The 24,990-nt window shown below is 46.0% G+C and overlaps 1 protein-coding gene across 2 annotated transcripts in view; it reads right to left on the reverse strand.

Annotated features, from left to right (window-relative positions):
• BBOF1 (basal body orientation factor 1) overlaps window positions 1–24,990 on the reverse strand; it is a 441,525-nt gene that overhangs the window by 228,055 nt on the left and 188,480 nt on the right. For both annotated transcript variants that reach the window (XM_069637643.1, XM_069637642.1), the window contains exon 5: window positions 22,392–22,472. In XM_069637643.1, coding sequence (XP_069493744.1) covers window positions 22,392–22,472 — 81 coding nt within the window. The remainder of the gene's footprint in view (window positions 1–22,391; window positions 22,473–24,990) is intronic.

Below are 24,990 nucleotides of genomic sequence, written 5' to 3' on the forward strand. Positions count from 1 at the left end.
TTGACCGTGTCAAAGGCTGAAGAGAGATCAAGTAAGATGAGGATACAGAGGGTGTTGGAATCAAGGTTGGAGAGCAGGTCTTCACAGATGTCCAGGAGAGCAGTTTCCGTGCTTCTGGCAGCTCTGAAGCCAGACTGATGGTCATGGAGACAACCAACAGATTCAGAGTGAAGATTAAGCTTGGTGATGGCCAGCTTTTCCAGGAGTTTGCCCAGGAAAGGAGTGATGAAGATTGGACGATAGTCGGGCAGGAAGGGTCATCAGAGGGTTTCTTAAGAATAGGTTGCACAAGGGAGTGCTTCAGGGGGAGGGGACGACTCTAGTGGTGAAGGAGTGGTTGCAGAAATCAGCCAGAGCAGGAGCCAAGGTGTCAATGTGGTCCTTGATGGTTTTGGAGGAACAGGGTGAACCTGTTTTGATGAGACTTTCATAGATTGGACTTGTCTAGAAACCTCATCTGAGGAGAACAGGGGAAAGGCAGAGAAGGAGTGAGGAGAGGTGGCAAAAGAAAGGCCAGAGGAGTAGAAGGAGGAGGGGGAGAGGAAGAGAGAGAGGGCAGGATGTGCTGAGCTTTAGAGATGAAATGAGAAGCCAGGGCTGTGCAGAGGGCCAGGGAGGGTACAGGAGAGTTAGAGACTGCAGCAGGATTGGGCAGCTCCTTGCAGATTTTAAAGAGTTCGGCAGAGTTGTTAGATGCCACGGAGACGCAGGCTTGGATGTGGGCTCTCTTGGTGTAGACAGAGAGCTGGTATTGCCTTTGGAGCAGGCAGCAGGCCAGTTTGTCACAGGATGTACAGGAAGTGCGCCATTTCCTCTCAGCTATCCTGCACTTGCGTTTAAGGGTGACGAGGTCTGAGTCATACCAAGAGTTGCACTTGGGTTTCAAGCGGATCCTCATGACTGGCAAGAACTGCAAGAGTATCAGATATAGCAGAGTGGAGCATGGAAAGGGCTGTGTCAGGGTGTGAGTCAGTCAAGGGGGGAGGGGGGGTGAGAAAGTGGCGGTGAAAGCCTCAACTGACACACGCTTCATGGGTCGGATAACCGAGAAGGTAGGTGGCAGTGCTGGAGTTGGCTTGGCCTGAGGGGTAGAGAGGGTGAGATGGGAGAAAAGGAGAAAGTACCATTTTTGTTTCAATGTTTGGGTTAGTAGTTGGGGGCAGGGGAGAGTGGGTTTATGTGGTTTTTCAGCAGTGAATGGGGTGAATGACAAGAGGTTCTCATAAATCTGGGTTAAGGTTATGGTTGAGTTTCGACATCCTGCACAAAACTGATTACAGACTATGTGGGTCATTACGAGTATGGAAGTAGCCATGGTGCTATTAGCGCCATGGCTACCCCCATACCGCATACCGGGTCCGGGGTCCCTGAATGGGGAATTACCGGGCCATTCCAACCTTGGAGGACCCGGTATTTCCCCATTCAGGGAACCCATCCCCATTCCCGTTCAAGCCCCCATAGGGCTCAATGGGAATGGGGAGGGAGCTAACAACAGGCCCATTAATATCGGGCCCGTTATTAGCTCCCTGGTCCTTTAGCGGCTCCCACTAAGGATGCCTGGTAAAACCAGCCGCCCTTAGCGGGAGCCGCTAAAGGACCTCGTAATGCGGTGGTAAGGGGTTAACAGCACCGGCACCCTTACCGGCGCCGTTAACTCCTTACCGCCAACCTCGGAATGAGGCCCTATGGCTGACATGAAACTGATAACATGAAATACCCAGGGTCTAAACTTGCCAATTAAGAGGTGGTCGAGTATGAGGTGGCTGACATAAAAGCAAGCCTCTGTGGTATGGGCACAGGAAACTCACTTACTCCTAGGGGACGAATCCCGGCTGATACATAGGGCATTCCCTACCCAGTTTCTAGCCTCAAACGGTACTAAGAAAAGGGGGTGGGGATCCTGATTGCGAAAGGGGTGCGGTTCAAGAAACAGTTCCTACACTGAGACTCAGAGCCACCTACAATGACAGCAAACATAGGCAGGCACCTGCACGCTTTTTTAGAGAACTACACCTTATAGAAACCTGGTGGTTCTTCCACCCATTGGACAGATCATATACACACTACCCTGCAGTACATAGAGGCTTCTGGCCTATAGACATGATCCTTGAAACACTTGTGTATAGGCGCGTTACAAATGCCATATCATATCATATCCTGGTTTCGGACACATTCAACCCACAAATCACTGGGCTGGAAATTGGGGTACGATATTTGACAGACCACGCACCGGTTACGCTCCAAGCAAACCCAGTGGAGATCCCTTCTGGGCCCCTGGAAACTATGGCAGCTCAATGAGCTAATATTGTAATATTGAGGGACTTAGCCCTCAGGGCTCACATGGAAACAAACTTGAGGAACTACTTTGATGAGAATAACAAGCCGGCGATGTATTGGTGCACAATATGGGGCGCCAGTAATGCACTGATGCTCGAAGAATTCATCAGCCAAACTGCACACTTCTTAATGGAAAAGGAGATCATGAAACAAAGATTGGAACAGGAGTTGGGGAAAGCTGAGACACAACATACAGCAAAAGGTTCACAAAAAGCCTGGAGGGAGCTCATGAAGGCAAGGGCAAAATTACAATCACACCTTGTGGACAGATTCACACATCTCCTTATACAGACAAACATATTACATAAAAGGGGACAAAGCCAATCGGTTCCTTGTGGCAAAATTAAGAAAAAAAGACTAAAAATTACATTACCCAACATGAAAACTCATCGGGCGAACTATAACGAAAGGACTCAGAGAAAAGCAGATGTAATGCATTCATACTTCTCACAGAATCTCTACAAAGGCAATTTTGCCAGGGAGGCCCAACATGCTTTTCTGAGAGGCCTGGATTTGCTGCAAATCCCGGAAGAGGATAGAACATTGCTCGAAGTCCCGATAACAGAGGAGGAGGTGGGCAGGGCCATAGGGTCGATGGTGGGTGTCAAGATGGATTTCTGAACTCTGACCTGGTGGGCAGAGGTTCAGAAGGACAGCCTAGTTTCTTGCAACAGGGTAATCTTCTGAACAAGCCAGACCAATCAAGGTAGCATTGGCGGTGCTCAAGACTATGTCTCAGAAGGGGTGAGGGTGATCGAAAACCCACAATGAGCACACACAGCAAGGACACTACAAATTACTCTCAATCAGGTGTATATCAAAAATACATGTATTAAAGGCCTTTTAAATCAAACACAAGCAAAGATCAGTAGCAATAGCTAAACCCACACAACACTACTATAAGCCATATATACTGTTACAGTTGGCCTAAAGGAATAGCACACAGTAAGAGTCCACAACCTGTAAGGGAAAGGGAGCAAACAGTGCAAATATACTTTAGGCAGTCCTTCACTTTATCAACCCTATGTGATAGGCAGTCCAATCCCTAAGAAGAGTGGAACCTTATGTTCAAATGTACTTCCAGATGCAGATGCACGCGATTGTGCAGTTGGGCAAAAAATGTCTCTCTTGCAGGGGCTGTAGCATCTAAGGAAGGCAGGTGAGGCAGTGAAGAATATGTTCCCACTGTTCGAGGAGGGTCTCCCCAAAAGTGCAGAACAGGTTCCAAGAGTTGGGAATAGGACGGTAGCACAGGCTACTCGAAAAAGGTGTGTGGCCTTCAGGGGTCACTTGTGCATAAAAATGGATGGATGCACCAGGGGCCACTGGTAAGGGTTGCACATATTCACCGGCCCAAAGCGCACTCTGGACCAAACTTCGCCAGTTGAGTCCACTTCGGTTGACGGTTCAAATGCTGCAATTGTGCGGCTTTGCTGCTTTTAGCGGCTGAGTTCCAGGGATGATTCTGTGGCGGGACAGTGATGATTTATCCTCTCCTGGTGAAGGGATCGACTTGAATTCACTGCAGCACGTCTCAGGGCAAAGGGGGGCACAGCAGCAATGCACCCTCGAAGTTCGTCACCACAGCTGGGCGACACAGTGACCACATGCACTCGGGTTCAGGCGTTCTCTTCTAATTCCAGACCTAGGGCATCTAGGTGTACAAAACCCAGCGAGAGAGTGCCTTGGGCCAAGTGCTTACGATCTCCAAAGTCTCAAGGTTTAATTCGAGATGGCGGCAGTTCCAGAGCAAAGGTCCTGCGCAAGCTGGTCAGTTCACTGGTTGGGCCAGGAACACTTCCAAGAAGGCTCGCTCGCAGGTTAAGTTGGAGGTGCCGTAAATAGTTCTTCTCACTATTTACATGGGTTGAAGCATCTTTACATACCTTCTAAGTCCGATCAGAGGCAGAGGGGTCCTGCGGGACAACAGCAGGCTCAGGGTGCCAAACCTTCCAGCGGGTCACCAGCGGTTCCTCGACTCAGCTTCTTAGTTTCAGGATACTTGAATCCTATCCTAGGTTCAGTGAGAACTCAAGAGATCGACCTGGTATGGGTGTTTGGAGCCTTCTCTTATCCAGAATCACCATCGTGCCAAAACGAAGAGGACCCAATGGGAGATCTGCTCACATACAGGCCCACTAGACGTGGACCAATCATGGACCACAGTGGTCCCAGTCATTCCCAGCACACCAGACTCTCTGGCACCCAGGATGTGTATTGGAACTAGACAGTCCAGCCCACATCCTGGAGGCACACACACACAAGGCCTGCAGAACCCCGCAAAAGCTAGGCATTTTGTGGGGAAATGCATGACCAAAAAACGACTGACCCGGGTCTGCTCGACCTGGGGAAGGCAAAAAGACAAGATGGCCAAAGGACAGGACAAAGAACCTTGTGGCATGGCTATTTTAGAGCCAGGCCCCCTTCCTGTGCCAACCGCGGTAAACGCGGTTTGCATGGCAAGAAAGGGTTACAAATATGCGAAAGTATAAGCTGCCACCAGCCCTGTCCAAGCCACATCTGTATTCTACCAAAAAATCCTTTGAGGGAGTCTAGGGCCTTTGGAAACGAAAGGAAGACCCCATCGCACTGTACTGTAAGGTACTTTGTGCACTGGTAACATGTTGCAGAAAAGTTTCAACATTGGAAAGGACTAAGGGAAACAAAGTCTCCCAGTAGTGACTGTCTTCAAGGGCATGTCAGTTTCCCCATAACAAAGTGAGAGAAAACCCAGCGCAGTGCAGCAGAAGGCTGTGCTCCATTGGCAAAAGTCAGGCTAGGCTTGTCAGACAACAGCAAAAAGTTGTGGGGGTTCACAACTGGAGGGAAAATATCACATAAATGGGAATCTTTCCTAACAGTGGGTAATAAGGCACCGGGTCCAGGCGGATTTGGGAACGTATAGTACAGAACCTTCCAGAACATATTGGTAGACATGCTAACCAAACATTTTAACCAAATAAGAGATATAGGGCTAATGACTAATGACATGGGACCCTCTGCCACAGTACTACTCTTAAAACCAGGGAAAGACCCAACGAATTGCGCATTCTATAGCCCAATCTCGTTACTAAATGGGGATGCAAAACTGTATGCAAAGATACTAGCGGAGAGGCTAATGGGGAGCCTACCTGGGATCGCTCACCCAGATCAAGCAGGATTCATAGTAGGTCGACACACGCAAGATAATATCCAGAGAGCAATAAATGTTGCATCATGGGGCCGGAAATCTGGACAAAAGAGATCCATGCTGGCATTAGACGCCACCAGAGCCTTCAATAGCCTAGATTGGAATTTCCTAAAATGAAATCTGGAAATGTTTGGGTGTGGGCCGTTCTTCTCTCGCATGGTCTTAGCTAATTACCGTATCCCATCCACTAAGTTAATTGTGAATGGACAGCTTTCCGACAGCATCCCCATAAGAAAAGGGACGTGCCAAAGATGCCCGCTGTCCCTGCTGATATTTGCCATGGCCATGGAGACATTGGCAGAGGCGGTCAGGTCCGATCAAGAGATACAGGGGGTCACAGCAGTAAGCGGCACACACAAAATAGCATTATATGCTGATGACATCTTGTTATTTTTGCGGAACACAACACGCTCACTTCCTAGGGTCATGTCATTTTTAAATAAGTTTGGAAGGGTGTCAGGATTTCACTCCAACTACAATAAGTCAAAAGCGCTAAATGTCACGGAGGAACCCAGAAGGGTGGCTGAATGGAATGAACTCTACCCGTTAATATGGGAACAGAAAGCAATAGACTATTTAGGGGTAAAACTAACACCTACATATGAGGAGCTGTATGGCGCCAATATCCCGGGATAACTGAAAAACCTAGCGGACGATCTCAAGAGGTGGGACATGCAAGAACTATCATGGTTTGCGCGTATAACAGACATAAAAATGTCCTTACTGCCAACATTTCTATATGTTGTAAGCTCACTCCCGATCCGGATCCTGACCCCACCCATTAAAAACCTAAGGAGGGAGGTCTTGCACTTCATCTGGAGGGAAAAGAAACCCAGGGTGCCCCGAAGGGTTTTATTGGGAGTCCCAGAGAAGAGGGGGTATCTGGTGGCTGCACAGGTGAGCCTGATGCTACAATGGGCCCCATGGGAGGGTTTGAATGGATGGAGTAACATAGAAGGAGACACATCCAACATCCACCTGGAATACCTTGGTTTTCTGAGAAAGACACAGGGCAGCTGAAGGTACCTTGTTAGACACCACAAAAACCACCCTCTTTCACTGGGATAAAGCACTATGGAGTAGGGAAATACACCCAGGGGGTGTTCACGCCAATCACCTACAACCTTGATTTCACACCTCGGATACAACCCAAATTCTGAACCCACTGGGCAGGACAGCACACACTGATAGTGGAGGATTTCTACTCAGGTGGGAACCTGCTGACATTTGAGACTGTAAGGATAAATTCCAAGTCCCGGAATAGGAACCATTTCACTATGTCCAAATTAGACACTGGGTCTTGAATCAGACGATCAGAGAAGCGGTCAACCCATAGGATTGGAACTCACGATAAGGGAGGGGATAGCAACAAAGGCGGTCTCAAGGCTATATCACCCACTGGACAGTGCAGATTCGGGGGACATCTTGTTGTACATGTCAAAAATGGGAAAAAGACTTTGGGAACCAATAACAGAGGAAACATGGGGCCAGATTTGGCGTTGCACGTCGAACAGCTCCAAATGTACATCGATTAAGGAGTCGATATACAAGGTGTGCTTTAGGTGGTACATGACCCCACACTGACTGCACTCTATCAATCCTGAACACTCTCCTTTATGTTGGATTGACTGTGGCTTAACTGGAGACTTGGGACATATGTGGTGGTCTTGCCCCACAGCAAAAGTTTATTGGAAGGAAATCTTGAGCCACATCAAGGAGGTAACAAAGGTTCAGCTACCTTTGAACCCAGTGATGGTATTGCTGTGTGCAACGGCACTGGAAATAATGCCACCCTTATCACCCACATGCTGTCTGCTGCAAGGATCACTTTAGCCCATTCTTGGAAAAACAGGAAAGGACCCACAGTGGCTATGTGGTGGATGAGATTGTGGGGAGTGATGGCGATGGAGAAAGTGACGCCTCTGGCTAATGGTTTGATATTTTCCACATTATAGAATGTATTCTGCTAAATTGCTTGATGCTTTATTGGAAATTGTTATACGCTCATAGAAACACACTTCTGAGGTTGTTATCTGAGGTGCTTATCACCAATATTTCTCATATGAAATCAAGCACCCTTGGTTCCTTCAGGGGAATAGCTGAAACGTGGTCTAAAAGATCTGAGAGTGACCCTCTTGCAATTAATTTTAATCTCTTTAAAATAATGTTGAGGGAAACACTGAAGGCCTATATACATGACCAGCTAATAGTTACCTTGGCTTCTAGTTCTTCCGCTGAATGGTTTATTCCATATATATCTGATAGATTGCTTGTCTCCTCTTACATTCAGAATTTAATTGGGAATCATCTGGTATGGGATTATATGCGTTTAAAATTCAACGCAGTTAAAACTTTCGAGATCAATGGGGAATGGCTTAAGATCCCCATAAGTAGCACATTTTACCACTTTTGTGGGGAGTCTGAATTGGAATCCTTTCGCCATCTACTCGTTGTGTGTCATGCAATTGCTGATTTACGAGCAACGATAATTAGAATAGCAGGTTATGATATGTTGACCTCAGTGGATTCCCTTTGGAAAAACGTCATGTTTGGGACAAGTGAGGCGTATATTATTTATTTCACCTTATTGTGGAGAAAGATCGTTGAGATAATGATGATTTTAGCTGCATAATTTGCTTACAGATTTCTACGATGAGTTGATTTTAATTGTATGTGGAAAGATTTTAGACAACACTGATTTTAAAGGTGTAAAGTGGTTTGTTTTGAAATAATGAATCAAGATTACATGAAGTGAAATGTATTTAAAGTTATTCATTTGACTGTATAATACTATATAAATAATTATTATCTGGGTTTTCACTGTTAAGTAATTTGGGTTGACTAACTTGGCAACAATATATATTAGCTTCATCTAGGGAGGGAGCAGGAGGATTTGTCAAAGGGCTTGTTGTAACGCTCCCCTGGGGCACCACCCAATCTGGCTGGACTGCTTCCGACCTTGGACCCACTCCTTTGGACTGGGTCCAAGGACCCTGCCGAGGACCCAACAACCCCCTTAGTGCTTTCCTCACCTTAGCTTTTGATATGGTGCCCTCTCCGTCCTGCTGTTCTGTGCAGGGTTGCGTCATGGATGGGCGCGTCACAACCGAGTTGCTTCACTGGTGCGGGGCCCTTAGTCCAGACCTGCTGCGACTCAGTTCCTCAGGTAAGTCTGCTGTTTTGACAGCTTGTCCTTAAATTGTAATTGCCCCTATTAATGTCTTTCCTTCTTTCTTAGGTCCGGAAGGAGTTCTGGAGGTGCCGTGCTGGCTGGGGGCTGCGCTCGAGGTGGTAAGTGAAAGCGCGGAACGCGGCACTGTGTGCTTTTCCTGCGGGTGCTAACCTGTGTTGTCCCTCTCTTGCAGGCCGCCGTGATGTTCCGGACGATAAAATGAGAAGCAGTGAGTAGGTGTTGCTCGAACCGCCTTTAATTAATTATGCGTATTAATCAGCCTTGCCTTTTCTCTTGCAGGTTGTCGAAAGGCTGGAATGGGCATGAACCGAAAGCAAGTTCAACTCAGGTAAGTGTAAGCCTTCTGATTGTTGTTTAAAAGTGAAGAATAAACACTTACTAATGCTGCTTTTCTATTTTGCCCAGGTTGCGGCTTCCAAGAGAGAGAGCGAGCGTCCGCCAAGATGCTGGATGTTCGGGATAGTGGAGCGGATGACAGGAGCTGGGCTCGCTAACAGGTAAGTGTATACTAATGGTGGTGTTCTTCTTCTTGCAGGTATCGGCCCGGAATGCTGAAGAAGATCTGACAGACCGTGGTGAACGTCACACAGAGAGCAGAGCAACGCAAAGCATGTTCTTCAGCTTGGGCGTGGCTTATATAGCCTGCAGATATCCCAGGTGCCTTCAGGCCTGACCACACCCAAAATGCTAGACCGCATGGTTCAGTTCTGGAACTGAACCATGTGGGGGCATCCATGTTGAGACATTGCCATTGTGAGCTCCAGGCTCCCCCTTTTGCCATATGAGCCTGGCGCCAAAGGCCAAAAGCGCCAGGGCTGACTCCAAGAGAGTCTAGGGGAACATGATTGGGCCCTTGGGGCCAAGTTGGGACACCGTGGTGCAGCCCAGGGGGCCTGACTGCCAGGGCCAGGGCCAGTGGTCATAACACTTCTATATGGTAAAGTGGGTTGATACTGTGTTTTTTAATGACTATCGTCCCCAATCCCATAGGGGGATTCCTTCCACATGTGATACTCCCTCTGCGCACCACCCCCAGGGGGGACTATTGTACTATGGACACACTGCCCTGGTCCCATAGGAAAGGTCTCCTCCTACCGAATAAGGGGCGGCAACCTCATATTCATCACAGGATCTATGACAGTATCATGCTTGGCAGATTCTGTCAATAGATTTCCTTTTACAACTCTCTATTAACCCACCATGCAAGCATTCTACCTGCTTCATATCCTTCTCCATGTTGTCTAGCTGTATACGTCACCACACAGTAACTGCCACCAAGAAGAACGACAAGACCAAATAATGTGAACAACAAAAATATGTATTCGTAATATTATTACAGGAGTGAGTCAAAGCAAAAGGAGATTTAGAGCCTGAGTCCAATTCAAATGGGGGAGAGGTGGAGCAGAGTCCCTGCAAGGCTGCCTATCTTGGTGTCCCTCCTACCTATTCCCCAGAACCTCTTTACTCCTGACATAACCTTCTGAGCCTGCTCTCATACCTCCCTGCGCCTTTAGGTCACACCTTGGGCCATCTTGGCCCACTGGAACCTCCCTCTAATGAGTAGATTGTACTCCTCTTTCCTCTTCTGTGCATTCACTGCAATCTCCTCTTTTTTGTCACTGCCACCCCTACTCCTGATCATACCAGCTTGTATCTTTCAATGTTGCTTCCTCTGCCTCTTGTTACCATCTTTTCCTGTCTATTGGACTTCCCTTGTTTCACATCTCCCTTACCTTGATGAACCCAGCATTACTTTGGTCTATTTCTCTATTTCTCTCTCTTTCCTTCACTTTTCTTTTCTTCTTTTCTGACCACCTCTTGTTAGAGCCAATCCTCCCTTTCTTCAGCATAACCTCTTACCCAATAGCTTGTTGTTGGCTCTTCCAGGTGCTCCTCTACTTTACATTCCTTGAGACCGCAATGCTCAGCCCTCCGGATCACTCTCCACCTAGTTTCTTATACGGTTCCCTTCTGTGGGATGTATCCCTCTCTGATTTGCTAGCTTGCGTCATGCTCTTGAGGTAACCACTCCCTCCTCCTCACTGTTTCTACCAGCTCCTGAGATTTCCACCTGCTTCTGTCTTCGCCACCTCTTGATGTAATAACTGCGTCCTGGTCTCTGGCATCCCCACCTCCCACTGTAATTTCCCTCCACTTTAACAGTGTCCCCACTGTCTCCTTCTCTAACCACTTCTGCCTTAACACTGTGCCCATCACCTCCTCCTGCAACCACCTACTCCTGCTCACCATTTCCACCACCATCTGGCATAACAACAACCTTTTCCTACTCTCTTACAAGAATCGTCTCCCTCATTTGTCTCTCTTTTTCCAATCTCTTAAATCTCTCCAGATCTTTCTCTCTCCCAACTGCTTGACTCTCCAACTGACCCCAAACTCCTTATTCAACAATCCAGGATGGAGGACTTGGCTACCCGGGTTTCAGAGTGGGTTGGGTTCTTAGTCAGTGGCTGCACCTGCTTTGGCAATTGGGGAAGGCTGGGATTGGTTGCTGCTGGGTGCACCTGGCCTCACTTTAGGCCTACAGAGCTGCATCAAGCTTTAAGCGGTCTACACCAATGTTGGGTTTTACTCTGTACTACGAGACCCTTTCTGGTGTTGTCTGTGCAGGACCTAGGTCTACTTTTTCTCCAGCGTATAAATATGGTGCTAGAAAAACTCTTGGCAAACTTTGAATTTCCCATGAATGTGCAGAAAAAGCAGTCTTGTGGTGGGATTGCAACATTGTATCCTCAGCAAGAGAGCACTCTGCAGGGAGAGAATGATTTTGAAACATTATATCAGCAGGACTCCTAGCTCACTACATGTCTCTTTAAAGTGTGAAACGTACTTCCCTAATGTTCTGTGTGAGCTTTTACCATTGTTACAACACACGCTACTAAAGTCAAATGCGCCCTGGAAGTGCCTGAAAGTGCCTGTTTTTGCCTGTTGCGCCTGTCAACTGGATGCTTAGAAACTAGGCATTCAGCGCTGCAACGCTGTGGAGCTACAACGCTGCTGTTGCCACGGTGTGTATGGGGAATGATTCAATGAACTAAATGACTCTACAAGGGACCCGGTGGATTCGCGGGGTCTATCCCTGAATGCAAAAGATTACTGCAAATGTAAATATTGAGCAGTGGATGTTGGATTGTTACTCTAAGACTCTAAGAATATAAGACTCTGATTTAAGACTCTGAACATACTGAGATAACGATTAAGAATTCTGTATCCAAATCACTAATTCTAATTTGCAACTATATTCTCTTTGTCCGCAGATGCTGCTTGTTGCGAAGCCTATGCCACGCCCACTTGCTTAAAGGCACCCAATTTATTTCTACTATTCCCTCGGCGCGTGCCCCGGAAGTGCCTGTTTTCGCCAGGTCTCGCTCTGGGCAGCTGGGCAGTATTTTCTGTAAGATATTAAATCAAGACGTGCAACGCGGTTGTATTTTTTGTTAAGATACTGCATTGAGGTTGGCAGTTCACTTGAACCCTTATGTAAAGATATTACATCTATGTTTACAGTGCGGCGGTATTCTTGCAAGGCTCAGCGTTTAGGCTTGTTGCTCTGCAATTGTGATTGTAAGATACTATATTGAGGCTGCGTCTAGAACCAGGTGCTGTGGCGCCGACAGTCTATCTAACCAAGGAGACAGTCGGTAGCAATTGTCGCATATACATATTAAGATTGTTGGTGAACAATTTAACCACTAGGGCAGAGTTGCAAGCTCTATTCTTCTAATTTGAATACAGCGACCATGGTGGATGGTTTGAGGAGTGGAAGAAAGATGACCTCCAGGCCGGAGACAGTGCCGGCAGTGACCAACATTCCCAATTTGAATACCCAGGAAGCTCTGGTAGGATTATTAAATTAATCTGAATTTGAAATACAGAGGGCTGGTGGAGAGGTTGAACCTGACAGAAATGCAAGTCTGGTTCATTTAAGTAGTGTACAAAACCAACCCACACATGCCCCAGAGTTATCAAATTGCCTCCCAGCCCTAGTCACCAACAGCGCAAGTAATGTGAATCCAAAGTTATGCACCAATTTACCTAAGGCTAGCAATCAAATAAATGTTTTGGCTACATGTAAAACCAATGGAAGTAAGAACGAGCTGACCGATGAGGCGATATATGAGCAAATTGAACAACTGTCTGGCAATGAGGCGCCTAATGTTAGTTCCATCCATGAGGAATCCAATAGGGCATGCCCGTATGATGTTCATAAAACCCCTAAGAAGTATACTGTTGAAGAAGCTAATGATTCTATTCGAGAATCTTGGATGATTGAACATGAAGAATCCAAAGAAATTCTCGATATAGAGGCAATTAGAAGAGAAATGGGATTAGAGCGATTTAATAATTATATAGCAGATTTTTCTATGCTCGCACCCATGGTAGAAGTGGAGCTAGCAAAGCGTATAATGCTCTCTCATGGCTCTTCTACTCCTGCAACCCAACTTAAATTTGGGAGAGAAAAGGTATATTTATTTAATACCCTGCCCAAACCTGCAATGAAAACTTTATGCGACTTTAAGGGGTCAATGACCACCTGCAGGGGGGTGCAGGGTGCAACACCTGAATTTAATCCCTTTGCTGAGCCTCTAGAACAAAGTCAAATGCATGAACCTGACTCTTTTAAAAGAGGCTTGGGAGATTTTCAATGCTGAGTCTTTGGGTCTGCCTTGAAGGAGCTTCAGGCTCACTCTTTTGGAGAGGGGGATCTGTACAACTGTCTTGCATGGTCTTACTAGAGAGCTGGAGAGAGTCAATGCTAGCAGGATATTCCTGCCCTAAATGGCAGGCAGACCAGGGAGAGTCCCAGCCTCCAGAATTGGCCTACAATAGAGCAAAACCCCGACTGGCTCAGGGTAATAACCAGTCCCTTGAGTAACTCCCTCGATGGTCCCCGGAACATGGCTTGATAGCTAATCTTACTTAGTCTGTGCAAAGAATCTGCTAGCCTACTCTTTAACTCATGTATCGCCTGTGTGTGGTCACCATCAAACTCACTACACCTGCCGACAGCCTTAATCCTATCCCCCACCCTGTTTGCCTACTTTGTGAGCACTGGTTGAACACCCCTTTTGTATGAAATAAAACATTTCCTGATATACACTTTGAAGGCCTCTCAAACATTCCCAATTGATTCAACCAAACACACATTTCTACAGAAAAACACCACAATCTTGTATCTCAATTTAGTACTGAAAGTTACAACTCATAAGGAGGCAACCAGAATACCTCACATGGAAATCAGAGACTTATCCCCAGCGGAACAGACATATCCTGAGAGTGATGAATGATCACAGGGAGTCCTATTCATATATGCATGTCGATGTACTTTGCAAGAGTATATCTATTCTGGATGATGTACCATGTAAAGGTGAATAGAATGTGTGTCACTGTGATTCATGCACCATACCAGTTACTAGTCCACCATAACAAATAAAAGTGGCACTCGCAGGCCTAACATTTAATGTGGACTTATCCTTGGTTGTAGTATCCTACCAAAGCACATATGATCTAAATGCTACCTGATCAGGTCAGTAATTTTCTGTTTAAATGATGTATCCTCCACATTGGCAGCATATATGTTTAGTATGAATATCGGTTTGCTATACAGTTTCCCCGTCAGTCCAGCAAATATGCCCTTCATGTCAGAGAAGCAGTAGAACAACTGAAAGGTTATGAATGGATCAACCCAAGAAATAGCTCTCCTAGTAGTGAAGTAGGAATAAAACATCCCTTCAACTTTGAGATAATTGATCCTCTGTGTCTTGTTGTAAGAACACATTTTTTAAAATGTTTATTTATTTCCATTTGTATAGCGCACAAAACGGCCCTTAGGCATCGTGGCGCTGTTAAAGTATACTTGCCTAGTTACAGAGTAGGTACAGATAAATGAAAGTGAAGACAGTGATAGACATTATTGAGATACAGGCATACATTCGAGATATATGTTAACAGAGTGGGTTAGTAGTGTGTTCCTTGGTTACAGTGGAACAGTGTGATAGCTGTTGAGCAATTACAGATTAATTAAACAATTTAGTTTTAAGGGCTTTACGGAATACCATGTATGAAGCTTCGTTTCTGAGTGCTGTGGGTAGAGCATTCCAGTGTTTGGGCGCTAGGTGTTGGAAGTTGGAGCCTCCAGCTTTGGTTCTTTTGAAAGTGGGAATGTGTATCACGTTAGCGTGGTGTGAGCGAATGGGTCTAGACGATGTGACAGGAAAAAACATCGCTGATAGGTAGGGAGGGGCAGTGTGTGAGAGGCACTTGTGTCTGAAGGCCATAGTTTTGAAAAGAATACGCTCTTTAACAGGTAGCCAGTGTACATCTCTCCTAGCCTGTGAGAGATGTTCCCTTTTGGGGATGCACAGTGCAGCTCTAAGGGCATTGTTTTGTGTAACTTGTAGCCTATGGAGGTTTTTTGCAGACGTACCCAAGAGTAGGGGTTTGCAATAGTCAAGTTTCGCCCCAACTGTGGCTCTTGCTATTGATAGGCGGCTGGTGGTCGACAGATAGGGTTTGACTGCGTTAATGATTTTTGTGGTGAGTGCTGCAGAGGATGCGATGGCACTGACTTGGCGCATCATTGACAGAGAGGAGTCTCAGGCCACTGAATGTCACCAAGAGATAGGGGCTGAGAAGAATAAATGTGAGAGGTTGGAAAATGAAATAGCCAAATACAAACAGGCTTTGAGGCACCCCGACCAGTAAGGATATGGAAAGGTATCCTCCGACCACGGAGTGATGATCTCTCTACCAGGGACCTCAAGCCGACTCACCACCTCATATGTGCAAGGTGCAGCTAACATCATAACTGCCAGTTTTCAGGAACAGGGAAACATGAGGGAGCCGGACCTAACCAGGCCTAGTCCAGCTGAGCCAGAAGGCCAGCCCTTACACGATGTTAATGAATATTCATCCCTACCCGGTAGAAGGGAAGGTGGCCGGACCAGTGGGCTCTGGGAATTTAAAAATACCCTAGCATGTGCTTCTGACAAGGAGGGCTTCTATAATGAAAAGATCAGGATGTTGGACTGGAAGAAACTGAAGTTACAAAGGCACCACCTTTCCACTTTGCAGACACAGAAGAACCAGAGTGAGTCAATAAAAACCCCTAAAGTTTTTACTGCTAGTGACACAGTCATAGGAACCTTATCGATGTAGAAAGCCTTGTATTGTGGATCGAGTTTGTTGAGCGCGTGCTTGGAGCCTACCACGAGGATCTCCGTTTTATCTCAGTTAAGACATAGACCATTCACTGCCATCCATGTCTAAATGTCTGAGTATATGTTGTCTAAGGCTGCTGCATCCTGGTTATAGCTGCCTGAGAGAGGGAGTAGGACTTGGGGGTTGTCGGCATAGTTCGTATATGTTATGCCGCGATCATCCAAGTTATTGAAGAGAGGTAGGGTGAATATGTTGTATAGGGTGGGTGCGGTGCAGGATCCTTGTGGGACACCACAGTGTAAGGTGGTGGGTGCTGCGCTTGCTTGATCAGAGAAAACACTCATAAGTCTCCCTTTAAGGAATGAGGAGATCCATGCTGTAGCTCCATGGGGAGAAATTAGCAAAGTTTGAAAGATGTTTGCATAGGCCGTCATGGTCGACGAGATCAAAGGCCGCCGACAGGTCTAGTAGGAGGAGAAGTGCAGGCTTGCCTTTATCCATTATGTCGCTAAATTGGATCTTGAGATCCAGTAAGGCAGACCCAGTCCCATGGCCTGGGTGGAACCCAGATTGCTTCTTGCTCAAGATATTGTTTGCTTCTAAGAACTGCTGAATTTGAGCGTAGGCAACTTTGTCCAAAGTTTTCACTAGAAATGGGACCGTGGTAATAGGTTTGTAGGTATTGGGTGATTGAGGGTCTAGGCTAGGTTTTTTTTAGAAGTGCTTCCATGCTTCCTTAGGACAGTCAGGAACTGTGTTGGGTTTGAAAGAGGCATTAATGAAGGAAGTCAGAAATGGTGCTAAGGATTCCGCACAGTCTTTCACTAAACTGGCTGGGCATGCATCACCTTTACAGTTGGATTGTTTAGTTTTCCTTATGAGGTTCATTCTTTGCCTCTTGACAACACCATTGATTCCTTTAATGTCCTAAGATATATAAGCTATGCCATCCATCTAATAAATTGCTTTGTGCCCCATTTGTGTAACTGCAACTCCCACACCAAACCACAGTTGTTCATGCTTTATGGCCTGAGCATGTACTGCTTCTTCACCTGCATGTATCACCCCAATCCGTAAAATAAGAACAGAGACATATATGCTGAATACTGTCAAGCCCATGCCGACCCAAAGAAGAGCTTAGCAAGCCCCCATACTTGCTCAGTCTGTGGGGTAGGCTAGCCCATCAACAGCAGGCCTTAAAAAAAAACAAAGGAAAAACATAAGGCATCCGAGCCACCCACCAACAGATTGCTACCCATGAGTGAAGAAATATATCAAAGCACTATAGCTGTCCACAGGAAGTAACCTATTTCCAGTATTTAATTCTGTGTACTTTATCACATTAGTGGCATTTATAAAAAACTGTCTCTTGCTGTTGATGTCAACTTGCAGCTTGGCCGGAGGGTACAAAGCATATCTGATACATTTGTATCATCGAGTTCCTTCGTAATGTCATTGAAAGACTGCCTAATCTGCTGGGTCTCTGTTCTATAATTTGACTACTGGGTTAGCTGGGGCCCATTGTATTTAATGTCCACTTTAATCCTTGCAGCAGTGTGTATTTTGGCCATAATCTGATAATGTATGAAAAGGAGCATCATGTTTCTATGAGCAGTTCTGGGAATTGGCCCTCATGTCACTGTGCGATGAGCCTCCCCAACTAAGTTATCCGGCAGTTCTTCAGACTCATGAAATAGAGTCTGGATGAATTGTTCTAGGAATATTTTAATGTTATCGGGTGACTGCCTATGCTGGGCCCAGGTGTCTGATGTTGTTCCTCCTAGACCTGTACTCAAGATCGTTTAGCTTCCTTAACATGTGCTAGTGATCCTGTTTGCACAGGTGTACATCTCTGACTGGAACAACACGTTTTCACTATCTGATAGCCAATGCTCCAGCGCTTATTTATTTATTTTAATTCTTCTTAAGCGCTACAAGCCCATGGGCCTCAGGGCACACAAAAAACAGATACATGGGGCTCAAACGGGGGAATCGGAAGAAGAGGATGGGAGATGAGTCTGCAGAATTAAAGGCAACGGTTTTAATAGTCCTCTTGAAAACCGCTAGTGAAGGTCAGGATTTTACAGTGGGTAGAAGAGCATTCCATTCCTGTGGCGCATGGGTTTCAAAGCTTGTCCTGCCAAATATTTTCAGGCAGTAACGTGTTTGGTTCAAAGTGTGGTTCTCATTGGAACGCAACACCTCTGCAGGTTGTCTTAAGGTAAGCGTTTTGATTAGGAATTGGGGGGGGGGGGCGGTCGAGTTCTGGTATTTGTAAGTAAGGGATACGATCTTGTGCCGATTCTTTGTTTGATTGGTAGCCAGTGCAATGTCTTTCTGAAATAGGAGATGGGACTGTGCTTAGAAAGTAAAAAAATAGCCCTAACAGCTCCTCTCTGGGTGGTCTGTAAGCAATGAAGATTTGACTGTGATGCACCAATAAGCAAGCTGTTACAGTAATACAACCGTGATTTGACTAATGCAGTGGCCAGCAGGGATCTATTTTTTATGGAGAGGTAGGGTCTGATTTGATGAAGTAATTTAATCACACAACCGCATGAAAAGCGAATTTGTGAGACTTGTTGTTTCATACATAGATTGGCGTCAAAGATGACACCCAGGGCCTCATTACAAGGGTCGTGGTCTGGAAACAAGGGTGCCGGTAAGCTTACCAGCACCCTTGTTTCCAGGCCACCACACTACAACTCTGCCTGCTGGGGCCACTGCGCCCGGCAGGTCTGAACCTGCCGGGAACATCGGCCCCAGTAGGCAGAGTCGTCACGGAAGCACCGGCACCGTTGCTAACGGTGCCGGTGCTTCCATCTGCCCACTCCCATGGAGTCCTCTGGGACTCCATGGGAATGGGGATTTACATAATCTGGCGTCTGATTTCCCACGCCGCCGGGATTTGTAATGTCCCGGTGGCACCCGGAAATCAGGCGCCGGATTCAGTGTTACGGGATTGGCGGCAACCCATCAGTGGCACCGGTGGGTTACCACCAACCTCATCATGAGGCCCCCAGTGGTTTTACAGATTTTCTGACAGGGCTCAGGTTACCAGAGATAGAGAAGTGAGAATACAGAGTGTCAAGTTTCTTTAAGTGTGGACCAACAGCGATAATGAGAAGCTCTGTCTTCTCATTATTTAATGCCAGTGTATTGAACGCCATCCAAGTCTGGATTTCCATGTAGACCCCATTCAAGGCAATGGCATCTACAGAATTTGTACCAGCCAACTCGAATAGAACCAGGGTATGATCTGCGTAGTTCACATACTGGACACCCAGTCTATCGAGAAGATCAAGTAGTGGCCTAATGTAGATATTGAATAATATTGGAGACTGGCAGGATCCTTGTGCTACTCCATATGTGGAGGATATGGGGGATGCCTGGGCAGTTTCAACAGCCACTCTGGATGTTCTAGGGCCCAGGAAAGACGTGATCTGGGATGTTTATAGGATGACAATCGAAGAGTTGTTTCATAATGAGTGCAACTCCTCCCCCTTGTTGCCCGATGCAGTCTGTCCTGTACATTTTATATCCCGTTGGCACTGTGTCATCCACGGAGATCTGGGCGGCATTGTGTAACCATGTCTTGGTTACTGCAAGCAGGTCAAGTTTGTACATGATAATATGCTCACTGACCTCAGTCCCATGTTGGACTAATGATCGGGTGTTAAGAAGGAAAATAATTAGTGAGTTGTTAAGGGGTGACTTCTTAAGATCGCTTCTGATATCTGGGTTGGTATAGAGGGTCTTAATGCAGTCTGTGAGAGGTTCATCTTGATAGTTTGTGCCCGGAGAGGGGCTGATATCAATAGTATGGTGTCTTGGCAGAAAGACAAGCTGTTTCTCAACCCTCTCTGTTTGGTACTGATTTTCGTTAAAATAGGCTGGTCTCTATCAAGAGGAGCTGAATATGACTACGTAGGGATGTTTAAGGAGAGGAAGAAGGGGATTTGTTCGTAAGGTATCATCCTCCATCTTTATTTCAGGAACAGGGAGAAGTCCAAGCGCTTGATATTTCACCAGGATTTTGGCACGTTTAGATTGGTAACGGGTTCTAGGTATGTGTACTCACTCACAAGCACTACAAAACAAATGGGTAGAGCACTGGAGCGGGAGAGCCTTACCCTGCGTTACAGTAAAAGAGGATTGGTGGAAAAAGTTCCTTGTGGACAGTTCTGGCACAGTGAGACAGCAGCCTCTGCACCATCTTGCACAACCAGCACTAACTGGCTCCTTTTTATTTTTTATATATAGTGCGCCAAGCCCTCCTTGCCGCCGCACTAGCACTGTCACACCTGCCGGAAAGGAAAAGGGCAGACGAACTACAGTAAAGCTGGGAAATGTAGTTCTTCAGTCAATAGGAGTGCACAGAGTTTTAAAAGTAAAACTGCTGGTAATATGCCAAACAAATGTAAACTATTCAATTTAGCAGCATGTATGGAGGTTTCTGAGTGCAAAGAGCAAATTTAAACCAAGAGTTCGTAATTTCCCTGAAACAATACAATTTGCTAAAATACTGGTAAAATCAATATATGCATTTGATCCCTGATTTTGTTCATGTCCTGTCTCATAAAATCCAAGGGTGTTGACGTTCTCATCCAGCACCTTATATCCTTCCAATATCAGGGTTTTGAATTCAGAATTAGTGGGAACTGTGGTTTCCACTAAACCTCCATATCTGTCTGTGCAGCCCTCTATTTTTGTGTCTACTTGTTAATATACCTCGATTGGAAGACATAAACTTCAGAAATTAAAATAAATCTCAATCCGACAACCACCTCACCAAAAAATGCCTTCTACACCTTTCTCCTAAACCGCTGCAGCATAATCATCTATGTAAATAAAACACAGTTCTATTTTAGCTGAGGGTCAGAAGAAGATTTGCTGTGCTAAGGTGCCACAACCTCTCTCTATCCCTACATAGAAGCGGAGCAAATGTAGTGATGTAAAGGATTTCATGATATATGGATTTATGACTTGATCTGCTTGAACAGTGTTGTATTCTGCTTCCCGACCGAGGCGTCGGCGGGAAGCAGAGAGTGTGAGGCCATGGGCGCCACAGCCTCGCTGCGCAGCTCCAGCTGGAGCGAAAAGAGACACAGACACGCTGGTGCTCTGAAGCGCCCGGAACTGCCCACGGGTAGTGGGGGTGGGGCATTTATTTTGATGGCACCTTACGTCACCGCGTAGCGGGACGTAAGGCGTACACAACAAACGGTTCTGTCATTTTTCCGCATCTGAAAGTCGAACATAAAAAAGACCGATTTATATCGGTCGATTTTGTGCGGCCCCCAGAAAGTGGGAAAAGGACATGAACAAGGCCTTTTGTTTTGTAATTTTAGGGGGGTTACCCGCCTGAGCCCTGCTTTTCTCCATGCCCCCCCACGCCCTCCCTGCATACACACAAGAATTTGCACACAGGTATACACAAACAGACACGCACACAGACACTTACCCGGCACTGTGGTTTGACAGTTCAACTTAGAAAGACTGCTCCGGGTGGTCACAGAGAGGCCCTTCTATATCGATTTGTTTTCCTTTCGGGTCTTTTTACCTAATACCGCTTGAACTAAGCCTAAGACCCAGCACACATACTGGGTCACATGCCAAGGCCAGTCGAATGATGAGGTAAAGGTGTTAACATTTATGTGAAGTTATGGCATAATCAGATGGAGGAAACACCAATCATTGGTTTCCGCCTTTAAAATTCAACTTTATTACAAGCAACGTTTAGTTTATTGACCATGCATAATAGTACCACCAACTAGACTCCTCATGAGGTCTGTAATTGAATTACATATCAGGAGCTCCACTTTAATAGGAATGTTCCCAAATTAAAATAGGGCTCGCCCTACCATAACTTCAGTGATGTGAGAGAAAGAACAGAGGAATGACAATAGGTCCGGTGGATCCCTTAGCATCCTGCAGTTGACTCAGATGGCTTAATTCGATGTATATACTAACAAGGAGCATCAGCATTTCCCCCACAGAAGTAGGGGGCCTGGAACACCAGCCTCACACAGTCTCATCTCCTCCAAAACAAGGAACGTCCGTAAGCCTGTGCCCAGGTGGAATTCTCAGTAAGTGCCTGGGAGCTCTAAATTGCCAGGATGGTGGGTGTGGGGGGGTGGGGGGCGCGGGCACTTTACTCACCACCCTCTGCTGATAGACAGCACACCTCAGTCTGGACCCAGGACTCTTACTATCCTGCCCCCCTGCCCTCTTCAATCCGTCGTATGCAGTAATTGTGCATCGTAGCGCCACCTATCCACCCCGAAATTAAATTGCCACAATTCTAGCCGTGAATGATGTATTGAAGGCATATAGCATATCAAATATAAGGACTCAGGCACCAGAGAGTTGTGGGTTTACTGTTGACAGGTCGCCTTCTTGGCCATGCCCTTGCTTTGACAATTCTTATTATAATTAACTAAAACCACCAGTAAGGGCTGAGAACCAAACTAAATTATTTCCCAAACTTACCTTCTCCTCAAAAAATCTGTGCTCCATCCATGCCAGTGACTCCTTGTGCTGCCTGTTGGCTTCCCTCATGCTTTCTTTGATCTGGGATTTAAAAAGAAAGGTTTAAAGAATCAGGACAGCTTGTAAACTACAGGAGAATCCTATTGAGGGGTTGTACCAGAGACAAGGGAGTCCACCAAACTACAGGGACTCTATTACAGTAAAGGAGCAACATCACAGTGTAGGGCCTATATAATAGAACAAGAAAACTAAAAACGTACAGGGAGTCCCCCGCAGTGCAGAAACAACATCATCACCATGGAGAGGAGGTACCAATACAGGGAAAACATCACAATTTATGGACCTTAAAAGAGTACATGGGACATATACGAGTGCAGGGAATCTATCAAAGAGTAGAACAATTGTCACACTTCAAGGAGTCTATCACAGTATAGTATATGTGGTAAGTAATATCAACCTTCATTGTGGTATCTTAAAACGTCACCCTTGTGTGACTGACATGAGTGTGTGATGTCATAACTCAGATGTCATGTTGAACCCTGTGTGAATATTAAGCGTGATTGTTTCATGAGTGCCAGTTGCCCTTGAATGTGTGCCCACAGACGATGGCTTGATGGGCGGAGCCCATTTCCAGGAGATATATTATGCTCATCAGATGACTAGATATACCTATGTGAATAAAGAAGTCCTATCTACTGCTGAGCCTCAAACATCATCTGTGCACAGACTTACTTTCATTTCTATGTTAAATCATTTGGGAGGAGCAGGGAGGGAAAACATGACAAAGCAGAGGGTTTCAGGTAGATGAACAAGTTATTTACCCCTGGTAACGTTCTTTCGACTGGATGTTCCTCCGACGTATTCCTCATCTTTGATATTCGATATCCAGCTTCAGCTGCTTTGGAATTTCTTTTTGGCAGGGGGCACTATGCATCAATGTAGTCGACTCAATGTCGTTTGAGGACCTCCGTCTCAAAGATGATGTCATCGAAGGCATATATAGCATGCACAGCGCCCTTTGGCTTCAGTTTGGTTTTTTCTTACAGTAGAAATACCCGCATAACCACGGGAATGACCGTATTGAACTATTAAGGAGCAAAAGCTGTAATAGCATGAGAAATTCTACTGTGGGGTAGGTTGGGAGGGTGATGAGGAATACGTGGGAGGAACATCCAGTCGAAAGAACGGTAGATGGGGTAAGTAACTTGTTCTTCAAGTGGATTGTGTCCTCCCACGTATTCCTCATCTTTGATAGACTCCCAAAAGCAGTATTAGATTTGGTGGAGGGAGTAAGAATTTGTTTTTTTTAATGGTTTTCATGAACTGAATGCAGGACTGCTTTTCCAAAGCTTCCATCCTAACTGAGGGAAGATTCCAGCCAGTAATGTTTTGTGAACGTGTGAATAATAGACCACGTTGCTGCCTCACAAATACTTTTTATCAGTACACCCCTTTGCAGTGCTGTAGAGGTAGCCATGCCCCTGGTGGAATGGGCTCTTAATCCTTCAGTAGGATACTTGCCTGCCAGTCTAACATTCTGAAATTGCCAGAATGAGCTACCTGGATAAGGTCGGTTTCGTAACAGTGTGATCCAGTTTGTGGCTTGTATAGCCAATGAAAATGTGATCATCAATGCAATGTTTTGACAGCCTAGATATATAAAAGCTCAGAGCTCTACGAGGGTCCAACCTGTGCAATCTCTCCTCCACCTTACCAGGATGAAGTGGGGCATAGAAAGAAGGTAAAACAATGTTCTGCCCTAAGTGAAAATCAGAAATGATTTTGGTTAAGAATGAAAACGTACCCCTCAGAACAACCCTATCCTTATGGAAGATAGTAAAGGGTGGCTTGGATGAAAGTGCCTGCAATTCACTCACTCTACGGGCTAAAGTTAGAGCTACCAAGAGAATGGTTTTAAAAGTTAACAACCTTAATGGACATGAGTGTAAAGGTTCAGAGAGTGCACACATTCGAAATCCTAGTACCAGATTAAGGTCCCAAATTGGAACCTGGAAATGAAATTGGGGAGGAACACATTGGTGAGCCCCTTTAGAAACTGTGTCACCAGTGGAATCTTAAAATATGAACATTCTTCAGATGAGCGCTTAAAGATGGATAGCGTTGCCAGATAGCCCTTAATAGTTCCAACCTGGAGCCCCAGATTGGCTAAGGATAGTAGAAAGAATAACACTTCAGGTGTTTTGCACATAAAAGGGTCTACATTCATGTCTCTGCACCAGTTGCAGATTTTGTTCCAATGGCAACAGTACAAAGACTTTGTTGCTGGCTTTCTGGCCGAAAGCAAAATCTCCATTACTTCATCCAGGAGGTCCCAATCCTTGTATCTCAGCCTCTCAGAAACCATGTGTGAAGGGTGAGTGTCTTGACCTCTGGATGGAGAACGTGAGCCTCCTCTCACGAGAGAAGGTCCTCTCTTAGTGAAAAACGTATTAGAGGGCAGATGGACATGTCCAGAAGGTCCGGGTATACCGTCCTCCTGGCCCAATCCGGGGCAACTAGGATGATGCATTTCCCAAACTTTCTCAACCTCCTGATCACATGCGGAATAACGGGGACTGGAGAAAACATGTACAGGAGT

Source organism: Ambystoma mexicanum, chromosome 14, assembly GCF_040938575.1.
Source record: "Ambystoma mexicanum isolate Mex_15411 chromosome 14, UKY_AmexF1_1, whole genome shotgun sequence".
In the NCBI taxonomy this organism is placed as follows: domain Eukaryota; kingdom Metazoa; phylum Chordata; class Amphibia; order Caudata; family Ambystomatidae; genus Ambystoma; species Ambystoma mexicanum.